The 14,252-nt window shown below is 34.1% G+C and overlaps 1 protein-coding gene and 1 long non-coding RNA gene across 3 annotated transcripts; one reads left to right on the top strand and one right to left on the bottom strand.

Moving 5' to 3' along the window:
* The first annotated feature begins 681 nt into the window (after positions 1 to 681).
* Positions 682 to 10,350, top strand: LOC146913756 (protein BREAST CANCER SUSCEPTIBILITY 2 homolog B-like). The gene is made up of 18 exons (XM_085716956.1): positions 682 to 888; positions 2,302 to 3,426; positions 3,519 to 3,643; positions 3,736 to 3,884; positions 4,023 to 4,145; positions 4,212 to 4,409; positions 4,481 to 4,562; positions 4,650 to 4,700; positions 4,784 to 4,859; positions 4,953 to 5,064; positions 5,142 to 5,213; positions 7,722 to 7,920; positions 8,668 to 8,844; positions 9,072 to 9,214; positions 9,320 to 9,382; positions 9,486 to 9,699; positions 9,849 to 10,016; positions 10,104 to 10,350. Exons 1-18 carry the CDS (start codon positions 789 to 791, stop codon positions 10,158 to 10,160), a joined length of 3,234 nt encoding a protein of 1,077 aa, XP_085573082.1. The 5' UTR covers positions 682 to 788; the 3' UTR covers positions 10,161 to 10,350.
* Positions 10,351 to 10,914: 564 nt separating this feature from the next.
* LOC146913755 (uncharacterized) lies at positions 10,915 to 13,839 on the bottom strand. Of its 2 annotated transcripts, XR_015013803.1 has the most exons (3): positions 13,195 to 13,839; positions 12,670 to 12,737; positions 10,915 to 11,382 (listed from the first exon to the last, which is right to left on the bottom strand). It is a non-coding gene; the product is annotated as an uncharacterized LOC146913755 (long non-coding RNA). The 2 variants fall into 2 exon arrangements; XR_015013802.1 differs by having other exon boundaries at positions 10,915 to 12,737.
* Positions 13,840 to 14,252: the final 413 nt, after the last annotated feature.

Below are 14,252 nucleotides of genomic sequence, written 5' to 3'. Positions count from 1 at the left end.
TTCAAACAACAAAATTGTTACAAAAGGTAAATTACAATTATGTCCATTCATTAAACTAGTACTCCCTCCGTCCCGGAATAACTGACCCATTTTCTAAAAAAAAGTGTCCCAAAAAAACTGATCCATTTCAATTTTCAATACAACTTTCATCATTTCCAATACAATATAACACTAAATAATACTACTTTTATCATTCCCAATACAATATATTCCACTTTCCCCTTTATTTATACACTTTTCCTAATCTGTGTGAAAAACCAAAGTATGTCAATTATACCGGGACGGAGGTAGTAACAATTAAAGACACAAGGGAGTTTTTAGTAAAAGGCAAGTGGGAGTAGGCTTGCTAACTTACTCCTTCATGATTTTAGGTGGGAGTAAGTTGGCAGCCCCCTTTAAAATAAAATATATATATATATATATATATATATATATATATATATATATATATATATATATATATATATATTAAATGAATGATTCATTAGCCAAACACCTAATTACGTGTTAAAATCCATTCTGCCCTCTACATTAAATGGATGATTCACAATTATTTTGCATTTTTTTACTAATGATAAAATGTAGGGATGTCCATTGTAGGATCCTTTTTTCTCTATTTGGCGGGAAAACTAAAAGATAAAATTAATGAAAATAAAAAGAGAGAGAATGAAAAAACCAAACAAAGCAAGTGACGCAAGTGACGGTACAGTTCCTCTTCCAATTCTGTCTCAAAAGCAAGCTAGCTTGTTCCATTTACAAAGATTTTCATTCCAATCACGATCATAGAAATGAGTACGTGGGAGATATTCTCCGATGCGGATGCCGACGATAGAAATGAGTATGATCTTCTTCTTCATGCTTCCACCTCACACCTTTTCCAACCTCAAGGTAACTCTCATTCTCATCCTTGAATTCATTAACCTTATAATTTAATTTAATTTTATTTTTATTTCTTCTTTTTATAATGATCATGATAACAATTGATTAGTATCAAATGATAATCTGTGTGTTACTATAATGGCCCCAAATCTGTTATTTTATAATGATTTTTATTTCGATTATGAACATGATAATGATTAGTGACTGGACGTTGCTCGGTTGCTGCTAGTGTGGGATAATATATGTCCTGGTCTAATGAGGCACGTATGCGGACACGAACACCAGACACGATACATACACTGGCACGCTGACACCGCTAATAATTTAAGAAAATCACATAATTCGGTGTCGGTGTCGGACACGACACATGTCTGACACCGGGACACGTATAATCTGTGAAGTGTCTATGCTTCATAGGTTCTGGTTGATAAATACATGAATAAATAAGGGTCCGTTTGGATTAGGCTTATTTTTTGAGCTTATGTAAAACAACTTACGCAAATAAATAAGCTTTTATGTTAATTTACAAGGTACTCATTCTCAAATTCATTAATCTATTGTTTTCTTTTCAATGATAAGTTAAGTTGTGCCCTCATATTGTTAATCCATGTTTCAGAAATTTTCATATTAGATTAGAAGATTCAATGAAAACACCATAGAAATGAAGCGTTAGAATCAATAATCAGTTAGTAATTACTAAATAGAACACTCAAACATGAATAGTACTAGGAATCAAGGTTTTAAACAACGGTCGCCGTTTTCGTTGGGGTAGCGTTAAGGTTTCGTGATTTCAGCTGTTAGGTATTCTAAATTATTGATTGTGGTTGTTGTAGTGTGAATTAATCACAACAATGCACAAGTATTATTAAAATTTTCAATTGAAATAATGTTTCATACATTATAACATGGTTCAAATAAATATAATAAGGCTAATGTTAACTTGTGCCCTCAAGGCACAAGTTAAAAAGTAAAAATAGAAATGTTTTGTTGTAATTAATGTATTTGAATTTAACTTTTTGACTTTTAACTAATTGAATGCACAAAATTTAAGAAACAATTTCTACTTTTGGGTTGCTTAACATGTGCCCTAAGGGCACAAGTTAACATGACCCATATAATAATTACAACTTTACAACACGAAAATAGGGGTTACTGCTCGCTCATCACAATCTCTCATTTTCCATTTTTTCATATGAACGGTGTTGTGTTCTTCGCTTCCATAACGGTGTGTCGCACTCGCAACGGAGTTTCACGGGTGTATCGGCGTTTTGTCACGGTTTTAACCGGTGTTTCGGTGTGATTTTACTTTCCACCTTGAAAATAGTAAAAACGGTAATGGTGGCTACCTATACCTTTTTGTCGCAGCCATTTTCGCGGTAATGGATCCGTATTTAAAACCTTCCGTATTTTTCTTTTTTGCAGATGAAGAAAATGTGATAGATGACAATTTTGGCTTCTCGAATTCTCTTTTCAAGACTGGTTCAGGAAGAAAAGTTACTCTATCTTCTAATGGTCTTGTTAGAGCAAAGACGTTACTAGGATTTGGATTGCAAGAAGAAATCATTGATAGTAATAATCATACCCCTAAGAATGCCAAGAAGTTTCATGGTTATGATGAAGAATCACCTCCTTTCGTTAGCAAATTGAAGAATGGTTTTGAGAATAAAATTGTGCAAATAGAGAGTGATAGTGGTTATAAGAAAGCTCCGATTAAATTTCAAACTCCTCAGAGTGCTAGAAGTTTTAATGTTTTTGAAGAAGAATCACCCCATTTACAGTTTATGAAAAGTTGTAAAATGACGAGTGCTGCGTCATTTCAAAGTCCTTTAGTTGGTAGATCGAAGAGTGGTTTTGAGAATATAATTGTGCAACCAGATAGTGGTAGTGGTGCTAAGCAAGCTCAAGTTAAATTCCAAACTGCAGGGGGGAGGTCATTATCCATTTCCAATGATGCCTTAAAACGTGCTAGGAGCCTTCTTGGTGACCCTGATTTGGGAGATTTCTTTGATGGAGAGGATTCACTTTTCTTGTCTTTGGATATGAGACAAACTAGCAAAATCACATCCTCTGTTGGTCATCAAAAGACACCCGAAAGCAATCAAAATCACGTGACAAAAAATTTCACATACCCTTTGCAGCCTTCCAGACAAACAGAATTTTCAAATAAGTTGCTTGGCCATGAAGGTAATGGGAATAATTTAATCATGAAATTTGATGATGTTGCGAATGAAAGTGATTATGGCTGTAAAAGTAGCAACACTCTTCGACAACAGAAACCCTTGTATAACATGAATGAAGTTGTTGACTTAACAAGAAAAAGTTCTTCATTGAACGACTTTTCTTCAAGAATGGATTCATGTGGAAAACCATTAGGTAGGACATTGGTTGATGTTTCCAATACTACTAAGACAGCTCCTACGTATAATAAACAACCTACTATTGGGAAAAGGAGACTAGGATTAACTGCAAATGTTTCTTCCTTCAAAAAGCCTCGCATTTCCAAAACTTCTGCCTCTGGTGACCAACATGTTCAAAAATTTCATAATGGTATGCATGATTTAAGAGTTTTTAGTACATTCCTTTCACTTTTATCTGTTGCAAGATCGATTAAACTCATTTCAATATGTGTGGTTCTTAAGGTTTGTCTAAATTATCATCTGGTGCTTCTGGATGCAAAAGAAAGGTTTCCACCCGATATCCATCTCGGCATGCAAGGATACACATAAAGGAATTTTTTGCAGTTCCTCCATTAAAGAAAAAAGTGGTTAGTTAATCAATATATTATCAATGTTGTTTACCATATTCTGCTAGGACCTCATTTGTTATTGTTATAAACTAAAATGAAATTCATTGCAGCATTTTCCGAACCCGGTCAGACAGGTGACATCTGGTAATGCAGGAGAGTACATATTTGATGATGGCTCTGATGATAATGGTATTGGAGGAGAAGCTTTCATCCATCTATTGGCACAACAAGGGGCTTCCCTGCATTTTGCTTCAAAAGAGTAAGTTGCTTCTATCCTCTGTTGTTAAATTTCATAATTCAAGTACGTGAGTTTGGTACTTGGAAGGCACTTTGTATGTAATCTTTTGCTTAGTCTTAATTGGCAGAATTTTTTCACTTCCGTTGCATATCTCTTTAGGTGGGTATTGAATCATTACAAGTGGATTGTATGGAAACTGGCATGCTATGAGAGATACTATCCAGCTAGGTGTGCGGGAAAATTTCTGACTGTATCAAATGTGCTTGAGGAACTGAAGTACAGGTATATAACTGCTTTTAGACAACATATTTTAGGTCTATAAAACTAATGGTGAAATTTGGTGTATAGATATGAAAGAGAAGTGAATCATGGCCACCGGTCTATCATCAAGAAAGTTCTTGAAGGGGATATACCACCTTCTTCAATGATGATTCTTTGCATATCTAGCATTCACTCTAATCATGTGACCGTAAGTGGGACATTATTTGAGGCACAAACCGGGAATCAGAGCAGGGAGGCAGTAAAAGTTGAACTAACTGATGGATGGTAAGAATTTCAACTGTGCCGTGTGAAAATAAAAGAGGTTCCCTAAAACACAAAGTGATTTTCTTTCACAGGTATTCTATAAATGCCATTTTAGATGTTCCATTGTCAAAGCAACTGGATGCTGGAAGATTATTTGTAGGACAGAAGCTTCGGGTAATGTGCCGGTCTGAATTTTGTCTATGGCTACAACACACTTAATACTTGATACTGAATTTTTTTTTCTTCATATTTTTTGTGCAGATCTGGGGAGCAGAATTATGTGGCTGGAACGGGCCAGTTTCACCCTTTGAGGTTTTTCTGGCTTAAGATTATGATTGAGTATCTGTCTGTAATGTCTTGTTGGAAGGTTTCCTCATATTCTGCTATAATATTAGGTGTCATCAACAGTTAGCTTATTTCTTCACATAAATGGAACATATAGAGTTCATTGGTCAGAGCGGTTAGGATTTTGTAAGCATCTTTTAGTTTGTGGATGTCATTCTTTTTAAGTTAGAGAAAATTAGTATCTTGTTCCTTGAGCTTATCTTCTTGAGCTAATCACAGGTAAAGTTACCGGTCCGCCTTTGGCTTTCAAATGCATAAAAAACAATGGAGGTTTAATACCTCAGACCTTGGCAGGAATTACCCGTATATATCCCATTCTTTACAAAGAAAGGTAACTTAAATTTGTTTTCTGTAGATATATTTTTTAATTATACTATCCAAAAAGTTAAGAACTGTTCTCCTTATTAGGTTAAGCAGTGGACGGTCTGTTGTCTTATCAGAGAGGATGGAGAATAAAATGATGGAGCTGCACAATCAAAGGTGACTTCTCATATTGCCATCAATCTCCTTTTTCTTCGTGTGATGCGAATACTTCACTCTGTGTAGGTTTCACACTAGAACACATTAGATTCTGCACACAATTATGGTTTGGTAGGCATAGTATCTAGATTCTGCACATTAGTTTTTTATTTATCGTGTTATTTTTCATCTGATACATAGTATACACATAATTCTAAGAAGTGTTTGGATTTATTGAATGCTAACTATAAGTGTGCAATACAATTAAATTCTATTGATATCTTATGGTGACATGTACTTGTTCTCACGATTTTTTTTAATGTCTAAATTCTATTGATAGTTTCTGTCATTTTTATTTTTTTTGTTTGATTTCTATCTGTTTTAAACATATCATTTTTCATCTGAGGTGAACTCTATTCTACCTACTCATATCTGCCTTGAAAAGCATTTTTGTTTTGGAAAGGAATTTGGTATGTGACAGAATTTACTATCAATAAGCGCCATTTCTTTTTATGTTTTGATCTCAATGGATTTTTTCAAATATGCCTGATCTAATAATTAAAAAGGTGTAAAGAAGTTGAGCTTGTCATCAACTAGACATTGTAGAAAACTATTGCATGATATCTCTGCATACAAATCTAGTCAGTATTTAGAAGATTATTGATGATAGCAGTAGTCATTAGACATATAGATTGATTAAACCTGAAATTTCTGAATACAAATTTAGTTTGAATTTTGACGATTAATGGGCCTCCATGGAAAGCAGCTATTGGTTAATCCTTTTCAATTTATTGCTTGCATTTCAAGAATTAATATGTAGTTTAGTTCCATATTCATCATGTATCTGTTCTAGATAAATAAAATGTGCACATTTTTCAAAGAATTGAATTTGGTTTCTGTTATTATAGCATCTGTTTGGTTTCTGTTATCATAGCATCTGTTTGGTTTCTGTTATCATCAGCTCGCTTGATGAAACTTCTTATTGGAAGTCAAGATTTCAAGATTCTCTATGCCAAATAATTATGTTTTGTTAAATAATAATACATATCGTATCCTATTTCTAGCCATGTAATATTCATTATCTAGCATAAAACTTGTCTTTCATGTGTGTTTTGTTGCAAAGAAACTAAATTGAACAACTCAATTGAGAGAGAGAGAGAATGAAATGAGAAAGTAATTTTCTGATTTATCATCTAAATGATAATGTGGCCTCATACATCTCTTTATTGCTTGCGCTGTAAGTAACTGAAATTGGTCATATGTCTTGACACAAGCCTCCAAAGAAGAGTGACCTTAAAGGCCACCGATCTTCTGCTGATAAAAGTTCTTTTACAAAGGTGTCAGAGAAGTTGAGCTTTTCATCTAACAATAAAACTAACACTCTCCTCTCTATTTATTGAACATGGTAGAAAATCATTGCATGATACTGATAGTGGTAGTTATTAACCATATAGATTGGTTAATCCTCTGAAATCTTTGCATATTGCACTCAGTATTTATAGCTTTTGTGCTTGTACTTCGGTTCTCTATCTCTGTGTAGGTTTCACACTAGACTAGATTGCAAATTATCTGTGGGCTGTATTTTAAAGTTCATGTTCCTTTTCCAATATACATGCTAGAACACATTAGATTCTGCACACAATTATGGTTTGGTAGGCATAGTATCTAAATTCTGCACATTAGTTTTTTTAATTGTCGTGTTATTTTTCATCTGATACATAATATATACATAATTCTAAGAAGTGTTTGGATTTATTGAATGAAAAACATGAATAATAACTAGAACTTTCTGATTTAGTTCCTAGCAATATCGTCTTAATTATATGTAAGAATCATGGATCATTGGCATGCAACTACCAAGGATTGTGAAAAGCATTTCCACAAGAAAACCATTTTTCAACATCTGTAGCAAAGAAAGAAATACTTTACTATTTTTGTATTTTGGAAAAAAATTGATATCTTATAGCAAATTCATCAGGGTGCTGTGTGCATGCTAACTATAAGTGTACAATACAATTAAATTCCATACCTTTATACTCTCAGATGGTGACATGTACTTGTTCTATTGTTAGTTTCTGTCATTTTTATTTTATTGTTTGATCTCTATCTATTTTAAACATATAATTTTTCATTTGAGGTGAACTCTATTTGAAAGGAGAGATCAGAGAGGGTATCCTTTTGTTTTGGAAAGGAATTTGGTGTGTGACATAATTTACTATCAATAAGCGCCATTTCTTTTTATGTTTTGATCTCAATGGATTTCTTTTCAAATATGTCTGATCTAATATGACATAAAATAGGGCTTCAAGTGTAAATATGTATGTGTGTGGGGCGGGGCGGGGGGGATAATTTGTGTTGGCTGTATAATGAAGTGCATAAGAAATAACATGAAACACAAAGCATTGTAAAATAATTAAATGCTGGAAAATTGATCAGGCTCTCACAATACTGGCATGTTTGTTCTTTTCACATTCCATTAATATGAATTTGGTTTTTGTGCTATGACTGATCACACTTGCATGGCGTTAGACGCTCAGCTGTTGTGGATAACATTGTTTCGGAGTATCAGAAGGAAAGAGCGGTTTCAGTACATGTTTATGATCACGACGATAGTGAAGGGGCTAAGATTTATATGATGTTGGAGACAGCTGCAGAACCTGAATTCTTAATGGCGGATATGACTCCAGAGCAACTTCGTTTGTTTGCTGCGTATAAGGCCAAATTAAATGTGAGGTTTTATATTCTTGTTATTATTTTTCTTTTATAAGCAACCACTTTATTAGGGGGGAGTGAAAAGCATACTCAACCCCAAGTTAAATGAGTACAGCTGTTAAACACATTCCAAATGATTTATCCACCAACTAGAATAACTTACATCCACTGAAACCATTTTAACATGTGACACTATGACACTTACATCCACTGAGTTTCCTTTAACCGGATAATTTGATTTCTACTTAGCCACATGCACCAAACTGTAGCCATCCACACAATAAATGAGAACACGGGTTCTGGTATTGTACGAGTCACATGCCTTCCTTTGTCAACCAGTGGTAGCAAGATTTAACCGAGAAGCCTCTAGCTGCGTCCGACAACCAAACTCAGTAGTATGGTGTATTTATTACCAGTGATATGCCGACAATAATATCCTGTAACATAGAAACCTCACCTGCCTCCCTATCTAACAAAGTCCTGCTCCAACATATATTCCACTTCCAACTCAAACCACACCAACAACCTGATTCTGCAACTGTCCCATTTTTGTCCACTGCAAGCAAAAGGAGGAGAAGAAATAATTCTTTTAACACAGACGTATCAAGCCACACATCTATCCAAAAGCTAATTCTTTTGCCGTTGCCCAACCTGAATTTAAAAGCACCAGCTAGCGAGACATTTTATATTCTAGTTTTTATGTATGAAATTTATTGTAGTTTATATGCATGAAATATATTTATGGTTTCATGTCCATCTTTAGGTAACTAGACAATCACAAATGGAAATTTCGATTGAGAAAGCTTTGAAAGATTCTGGCTTGGGAAACCGAGATGTGACGCCATTTATGAAATTGCGGGTCGTTGGATTAACTTACAAAAATCGACAAGATAAGCCTAAGGAAGGCATAATAACAATCTGGAACCCAACACAGAAGCAGGCGAGTCTGATCATCGAATTGCAAAGAATAATCGTATTTCCCAAAATGTCAACAATTTTTCAGCATTTCTATGGTTGCAGAATTTATGAAAATGATTTTCTCATGCACACCTAGCTAGTTATTATACAGTACTTGATTTCCTTTCTGTCAATTTCTTAACATACATGTTTATCATGGACATCGGAAGATTGCTCACAATTTCATTATATTGTGTAACAATGTGACAGTGTCAGGAGCTGGCAGAGGGAGAAGCATATGCAATTGCAGGACTCACACCATATGGATCTGATTCGGATGTCCTTCGTTTGCAGACTAGAGGATCTACTACCAAGTGGTTGCCATTATCTTCTAACGCAAAGGAACAGTTTAGGTAGGTATCTAACAATTAGAATAGGACGGGAAAAAAAGAAGAGAATTTCTACTTCACTTTATTATGGTTATGTCAATTCTAAACCCATCTTGTTGTCCTTTGCAGTTCATTTTTCAATAGTCGGAAATCAATCCCATTGTCAAGTTTGCGTGACATCCCTTTTTCCAAGTAATTTTATCGCCCTAGTCCTTATATACATATATCTTTGTACTAGCAGTCAAAAAAGAACATCCAAGAAAATATTTGACATTGTCTTATTATTCTTATACAGCGAGTTCGATATTGTTGCATTTGTTGTGCATGTCGGAAAGGCTTATACATCAGGTCAGCAAAATAAACAATGGGTTTTTGTGACTGATGGATCGATTATGAAAGGTTTACAATCAGAAAAGTTTATAGACACATTGCTTGCTATTTGCTTTTGCACCCCATTGATTAATCATGATTCATTTCCACCAATCAACCAAAACCTTGTTGGATCTACGGTAATTACATTGTTCTATAACTCTTGTTTTAACTATCGGTCATGGACTGTGATTCAATTCCATTGTTTTAAGCTGTCTAGTTTGAAAAACACTACTTATTTCGCATCAATTGAGAAATTAGATAAAACATGTGTTTTTGTTATATGCAGGTTGGTTTCTGTAATCTTATAAAAAATGAGAAGGACTATACAAACCAGATATGGGTTGCTGATGCTAATGAAAACTCAACTTATTACTTGAAATTTGATTCTCCACACTGTTCTCACCTCAGAAATCCTGCCAGTTCTGTCACAAGATGGGCTAGCAATTCTAGCTTGGTATGCATGATGGAACCTTATTGATCTAAACTTGAGTTGCACGGTTCAATTTCTAATAATGACACTTTGTTTCTTCTTTTTGTGCAGATAATACAGAAACTCAAGGAAAGGTTGTTGTGTATAATTGATGATTATAAAACCTAGGTGGAGAGAGAATTGTCTAAAGATATGTGCATGTTGTTATACTGTCTACATAGTATTAATGTGCTTGTGAAATTCATGACCACATTGACGTAGTTATAGTTAACAGGTCTTTTGAAAAATATAAATGTCAGTGTGTTCCTTTTGAATATCCCAAGATGAGTAGTGTATTTATCTACGACTTAAAATATAACGTTAGCGTGTTCCTTTTGAATATCACAAGATGAATAGTGTATTTATCTACGAGATATTGGTAAACTCGGATTGGTGATGATATATTATGATATATATTTCATTTAAAGGTGGTTAGATTATGACGTTAATGGTCTCTATGAAAAGCTTTACTATAATATCTATCATAGTAAGAAAGAATTCATTCAATAACACACATAACAATAAAATTCTCAGAATTTTCCGTATAGATAAGAAAGAAATTGATGAAAGCATGCTTATTAGTTTAAGTCAAGAAAAGTATCTACACACCAAAAGAAATCCCTTAAAAATGAAATGTGTAGAAAGAAATCCAAAGGAAAGGCTTATTATCTTGATTTGTCCAAAGCTAGTTCTCTCTGTGTTTCAATTTTCATCTATAATATAAAATATCAAATATACCAAAAAATATCAAATATAGACAAGAACACAAAAATATTCCAAAGCGGGTCAAAGTGCTTTGAAGACAATCTCAAAGATTCTGAAAATATTTCTATTCTCAAATTTCACCCATCATAGATTCAAAGTTAAGCCAAGACTATATCAATTCTAAAGGTCCTCTCGATCAAATGTTTGTTTTTTGATCAAGTCATTAAAATAAAAGAATCCAGGTTAGGGCCTGAACCACATACAAAATCAGTTATCCATAAGAGAGCCTAAAATAGGAATGACCAATTCAATCTCTATCTAAAAGCTGAGCTACAAAACCAGGGGGGATATCCCACCATTGAGAAGCAAAAGGAGCTAGGCCTTGCCCATTAAGAGCTAGAGCATTAGCCACCTGAAAACCAAAGAACTAGCCAGATGCAAACAGTTTGTCCATCTAGTTCGTAAACCTGAGCAGCGAAAGGCAGACCCCCTAGGAATTGAGCACAGGAGTTTTGGAAAACCACACCAATAGAGGATAGCTCATCTGAACTTCAGCAATTAAGTGATGAATTAAACTAGCCATAGGTGGCTGTTTATCCTGAAAACGCCTTTGATTCCTCTCTATCCTCGATCAAATGTTTGTATTCTATATAAAATGTAAAATTTACATTGGAAGTACAAACTACAAAGTAAAAGATGTTGACAGCACCAAAAAATATGAATTGATCTAATCAACATCCTCTATTATAAAACAAAACTCAGCATGATTCCTGTACAACAATCAAACAACATTCAATGTCTCCATGATGCAAATATCCATAGTCAAACGTTACTAATTTGATGAGACCTATGAAATGATTGTTCATTCAATACATGAAAAGATACGGTTAGAAAGATATATTTACTGTCATTAAATAACAAGTCATACTTAAACGAAAGATTATTCTTTTGAGTGATCAGCTGAAGATTCTCTAAAGATCATTTGGGTCTGCAAACCATTCAAACAAACCAAAATTGAATACTATTTTAATGAATAAGTTACTACTTAGAATCATAGTATCATTGAGATATATTGACCATTATCCGGCACATACATAATCCAACCTAATAGTGAAATGCTGTATGTTGAGATGAATGTTCCACAAATCGAGTGTTAACTCGTAAACTCGCTCGAGTTTATGTTTAGGTGTCAAAATCGTGTTAACCAGAACGTAAACAAGTTTTTTAGTAAATTCGGAAAGTTGACCGAGTTAACACGGTGTAAAATCGGTAAAATCGTGTAAACTCATCCGAGTTTAAGAATTTACCTTTTTAAAAAAAAAAATTGGGCGGCCGATTTTCAATTAAAATCCAATTCATTTTTAAAGCTCAGCCCAATTATGGCATCAGACAGTGTCATGAACGCGTGTGACCTTTCTTTTCTTCTTCTAAAAAAACGTACAACACAACAGAGGAACACTCTTCTCCTGTCCTTCATCAACGTTCTCAAAACTGAAACCCTAACCTATGTCATGTATATAATAAATTGTATATAATTTTAATTTTAAGTAAACTCATACGAGTTCTCGAGTCGAGTTTACCTAGATAAAACAAGTTGAGGTAAACTCTCGAGTTGTAAAAGCTTAATTGAGATATATCAACAAAAATTACGAAACAAAACACGGACTATAAATGTTTTGATAGAGGCAATATGTTCTTGAGAAACCAAATGCATATATTTTGAAACCATATTTTTCTTATCAACATCTTTTTCATCAAAGTCAGATAATAGAACAATAAACAATTTTATTTTACTTATCGCAAAGTATTTAATAGCTATATAGATATTGAAAGATAATTCAACTAACACAAATAATCAGAACCAGATGAAGATTACAACAACAAAAAAATGAATAAATGCTGAAATAGAAAAAGGACGAGTGAACTTCCATACCGTTACCACTAACACAACTCTAGCGATCATCCCCTCAATCAGCACTTTTGCAAGAAAGATCAGTTTTGCTATAAAAGGTTCAAAAGTTTTCAGATAATGTTAGCTCACAAATATATTATTCAATGTAACACAATCAATGTCTCTTGTTGCATGCATATTGCAAATATTCGTTCGAATAAAAAAAAGAAGCAAAAGGAATGAAAATAGTTGCAATAGGAATGAAAATATGCATATTGCAACAATGTAAACAATTTTTTCCCTCAATGATTAAAGTGAATACAAACAGAGACTGAACGGTCACATAGAAGAGAAAACTCGCATTATCCAGATTCAAATTTCATGAAAATCACTGATCATATCAATGAATTCAAGTAGCAATGGGAAATTGAAAAGAAAATCAAGGAAATGAAAGCTTGACTAATTGGTTTTTATATTATAAAAAAATCTCGAAGAAGTGGAAGAACCAATTTTGGAGCAATCAAGAGTAAGTTCATCAAAATGAGCATTTAATTGGTCAAAATTTACATCATACATTACACTTGCAGATAAGAGTAAGTTCACCAAAATGAGCATTTAATTGAGTCAAATCCACATCATATATTAGACTTGCAAATAATAGTAAGTTCATCAAAATGACCATTTAATTGAGGTGACACTTGCATTAGCCATTCTCCCACCACTGCTCAACTTATATTACACACAAGACACTTCTTTGCAATGCCAAAAAGGTGAGTGGATGAACAAAATGACATATAAAAACTCCCATAAGGAATTGAACATTTTTACCCATCAGATTCAGAAGGATTCTTGTCAGGCCAATTGAGGAATTTGAACCCTTGAAGGGAGGGTGGCAAGTAGTTTTGTGATGAAGAAGGGTTGTCAGGCGGGTATATGTATCCCTTCCCATACCCAATTTCCTTCATTAACTTGGTTGGTGCATTCCTGAGATGAAGAGGCACTCCTTCATTCTGTCCAACTGACTCGCTCACTACTTTTCAGCAGCTCCAATCGCTCTATAAACTGCTACGGATTTAGGTGCCAAAGCCAGGTAAGCAACACATTGTGCAAGAATGACATTGCACTCGGGCATTCCTATAAAGTGACAAGATTGGTAACATGAAACAGCTTGATTAAGAGCTAAAGGATCAGCCAAACCAACATCCTCACTTGCAAACCAAACCAAACAAAACTTTCGGTGCCAGTGATCGCCATAACAACTTTGAGGTGTTGGATTAATTATTTAATTAATCAATTATGGATTGACAATAATCAATTATTATAAGTTGATGTCATAATATAAATTATGGTCTATTGTGTTAAGCTCTAATTATATGATGAATTTGAGTGATTGGGCTTTTGTTACTAAATGGACCGTGATGGGTTGGACCATTTAGATAAGCCCAATGAGAGGTCCCTGCCCTCAGCCGTTTAGCTATTTAAACGTCATCCCATTAGACGGTTAATTATTCTGAAGATTGGTGAGAAAACCTAGAGCTGGACGGAATGAGGGTAGTTACCCCTCTCATAGTTGTCGGCGTTGTCTACGGTTATCCTTCATCAACCTAATTCAAAGGTACAATCTC

This window comes from Medicago sativa, chromosome 6 (genome assembly GCF_051527215.1).
Source record: "Medicago sativa cultivar Bolivia chromosome 6, Bolivia_mono, whole genome shotgun sequence".
In the NCBI taxonomy this organism is placed as follows: domain Eukaryota; kingdom Viridiplantae; phylum Streptophyta; class Magnoliopsida; order Fabales; family Fabaceae; genus Medicago; species Medicago sativa.
Note: the sequence above shows the minus strand (reverse complement) of the source record. Positions and strands in the feature narration are given on the sequence as shown.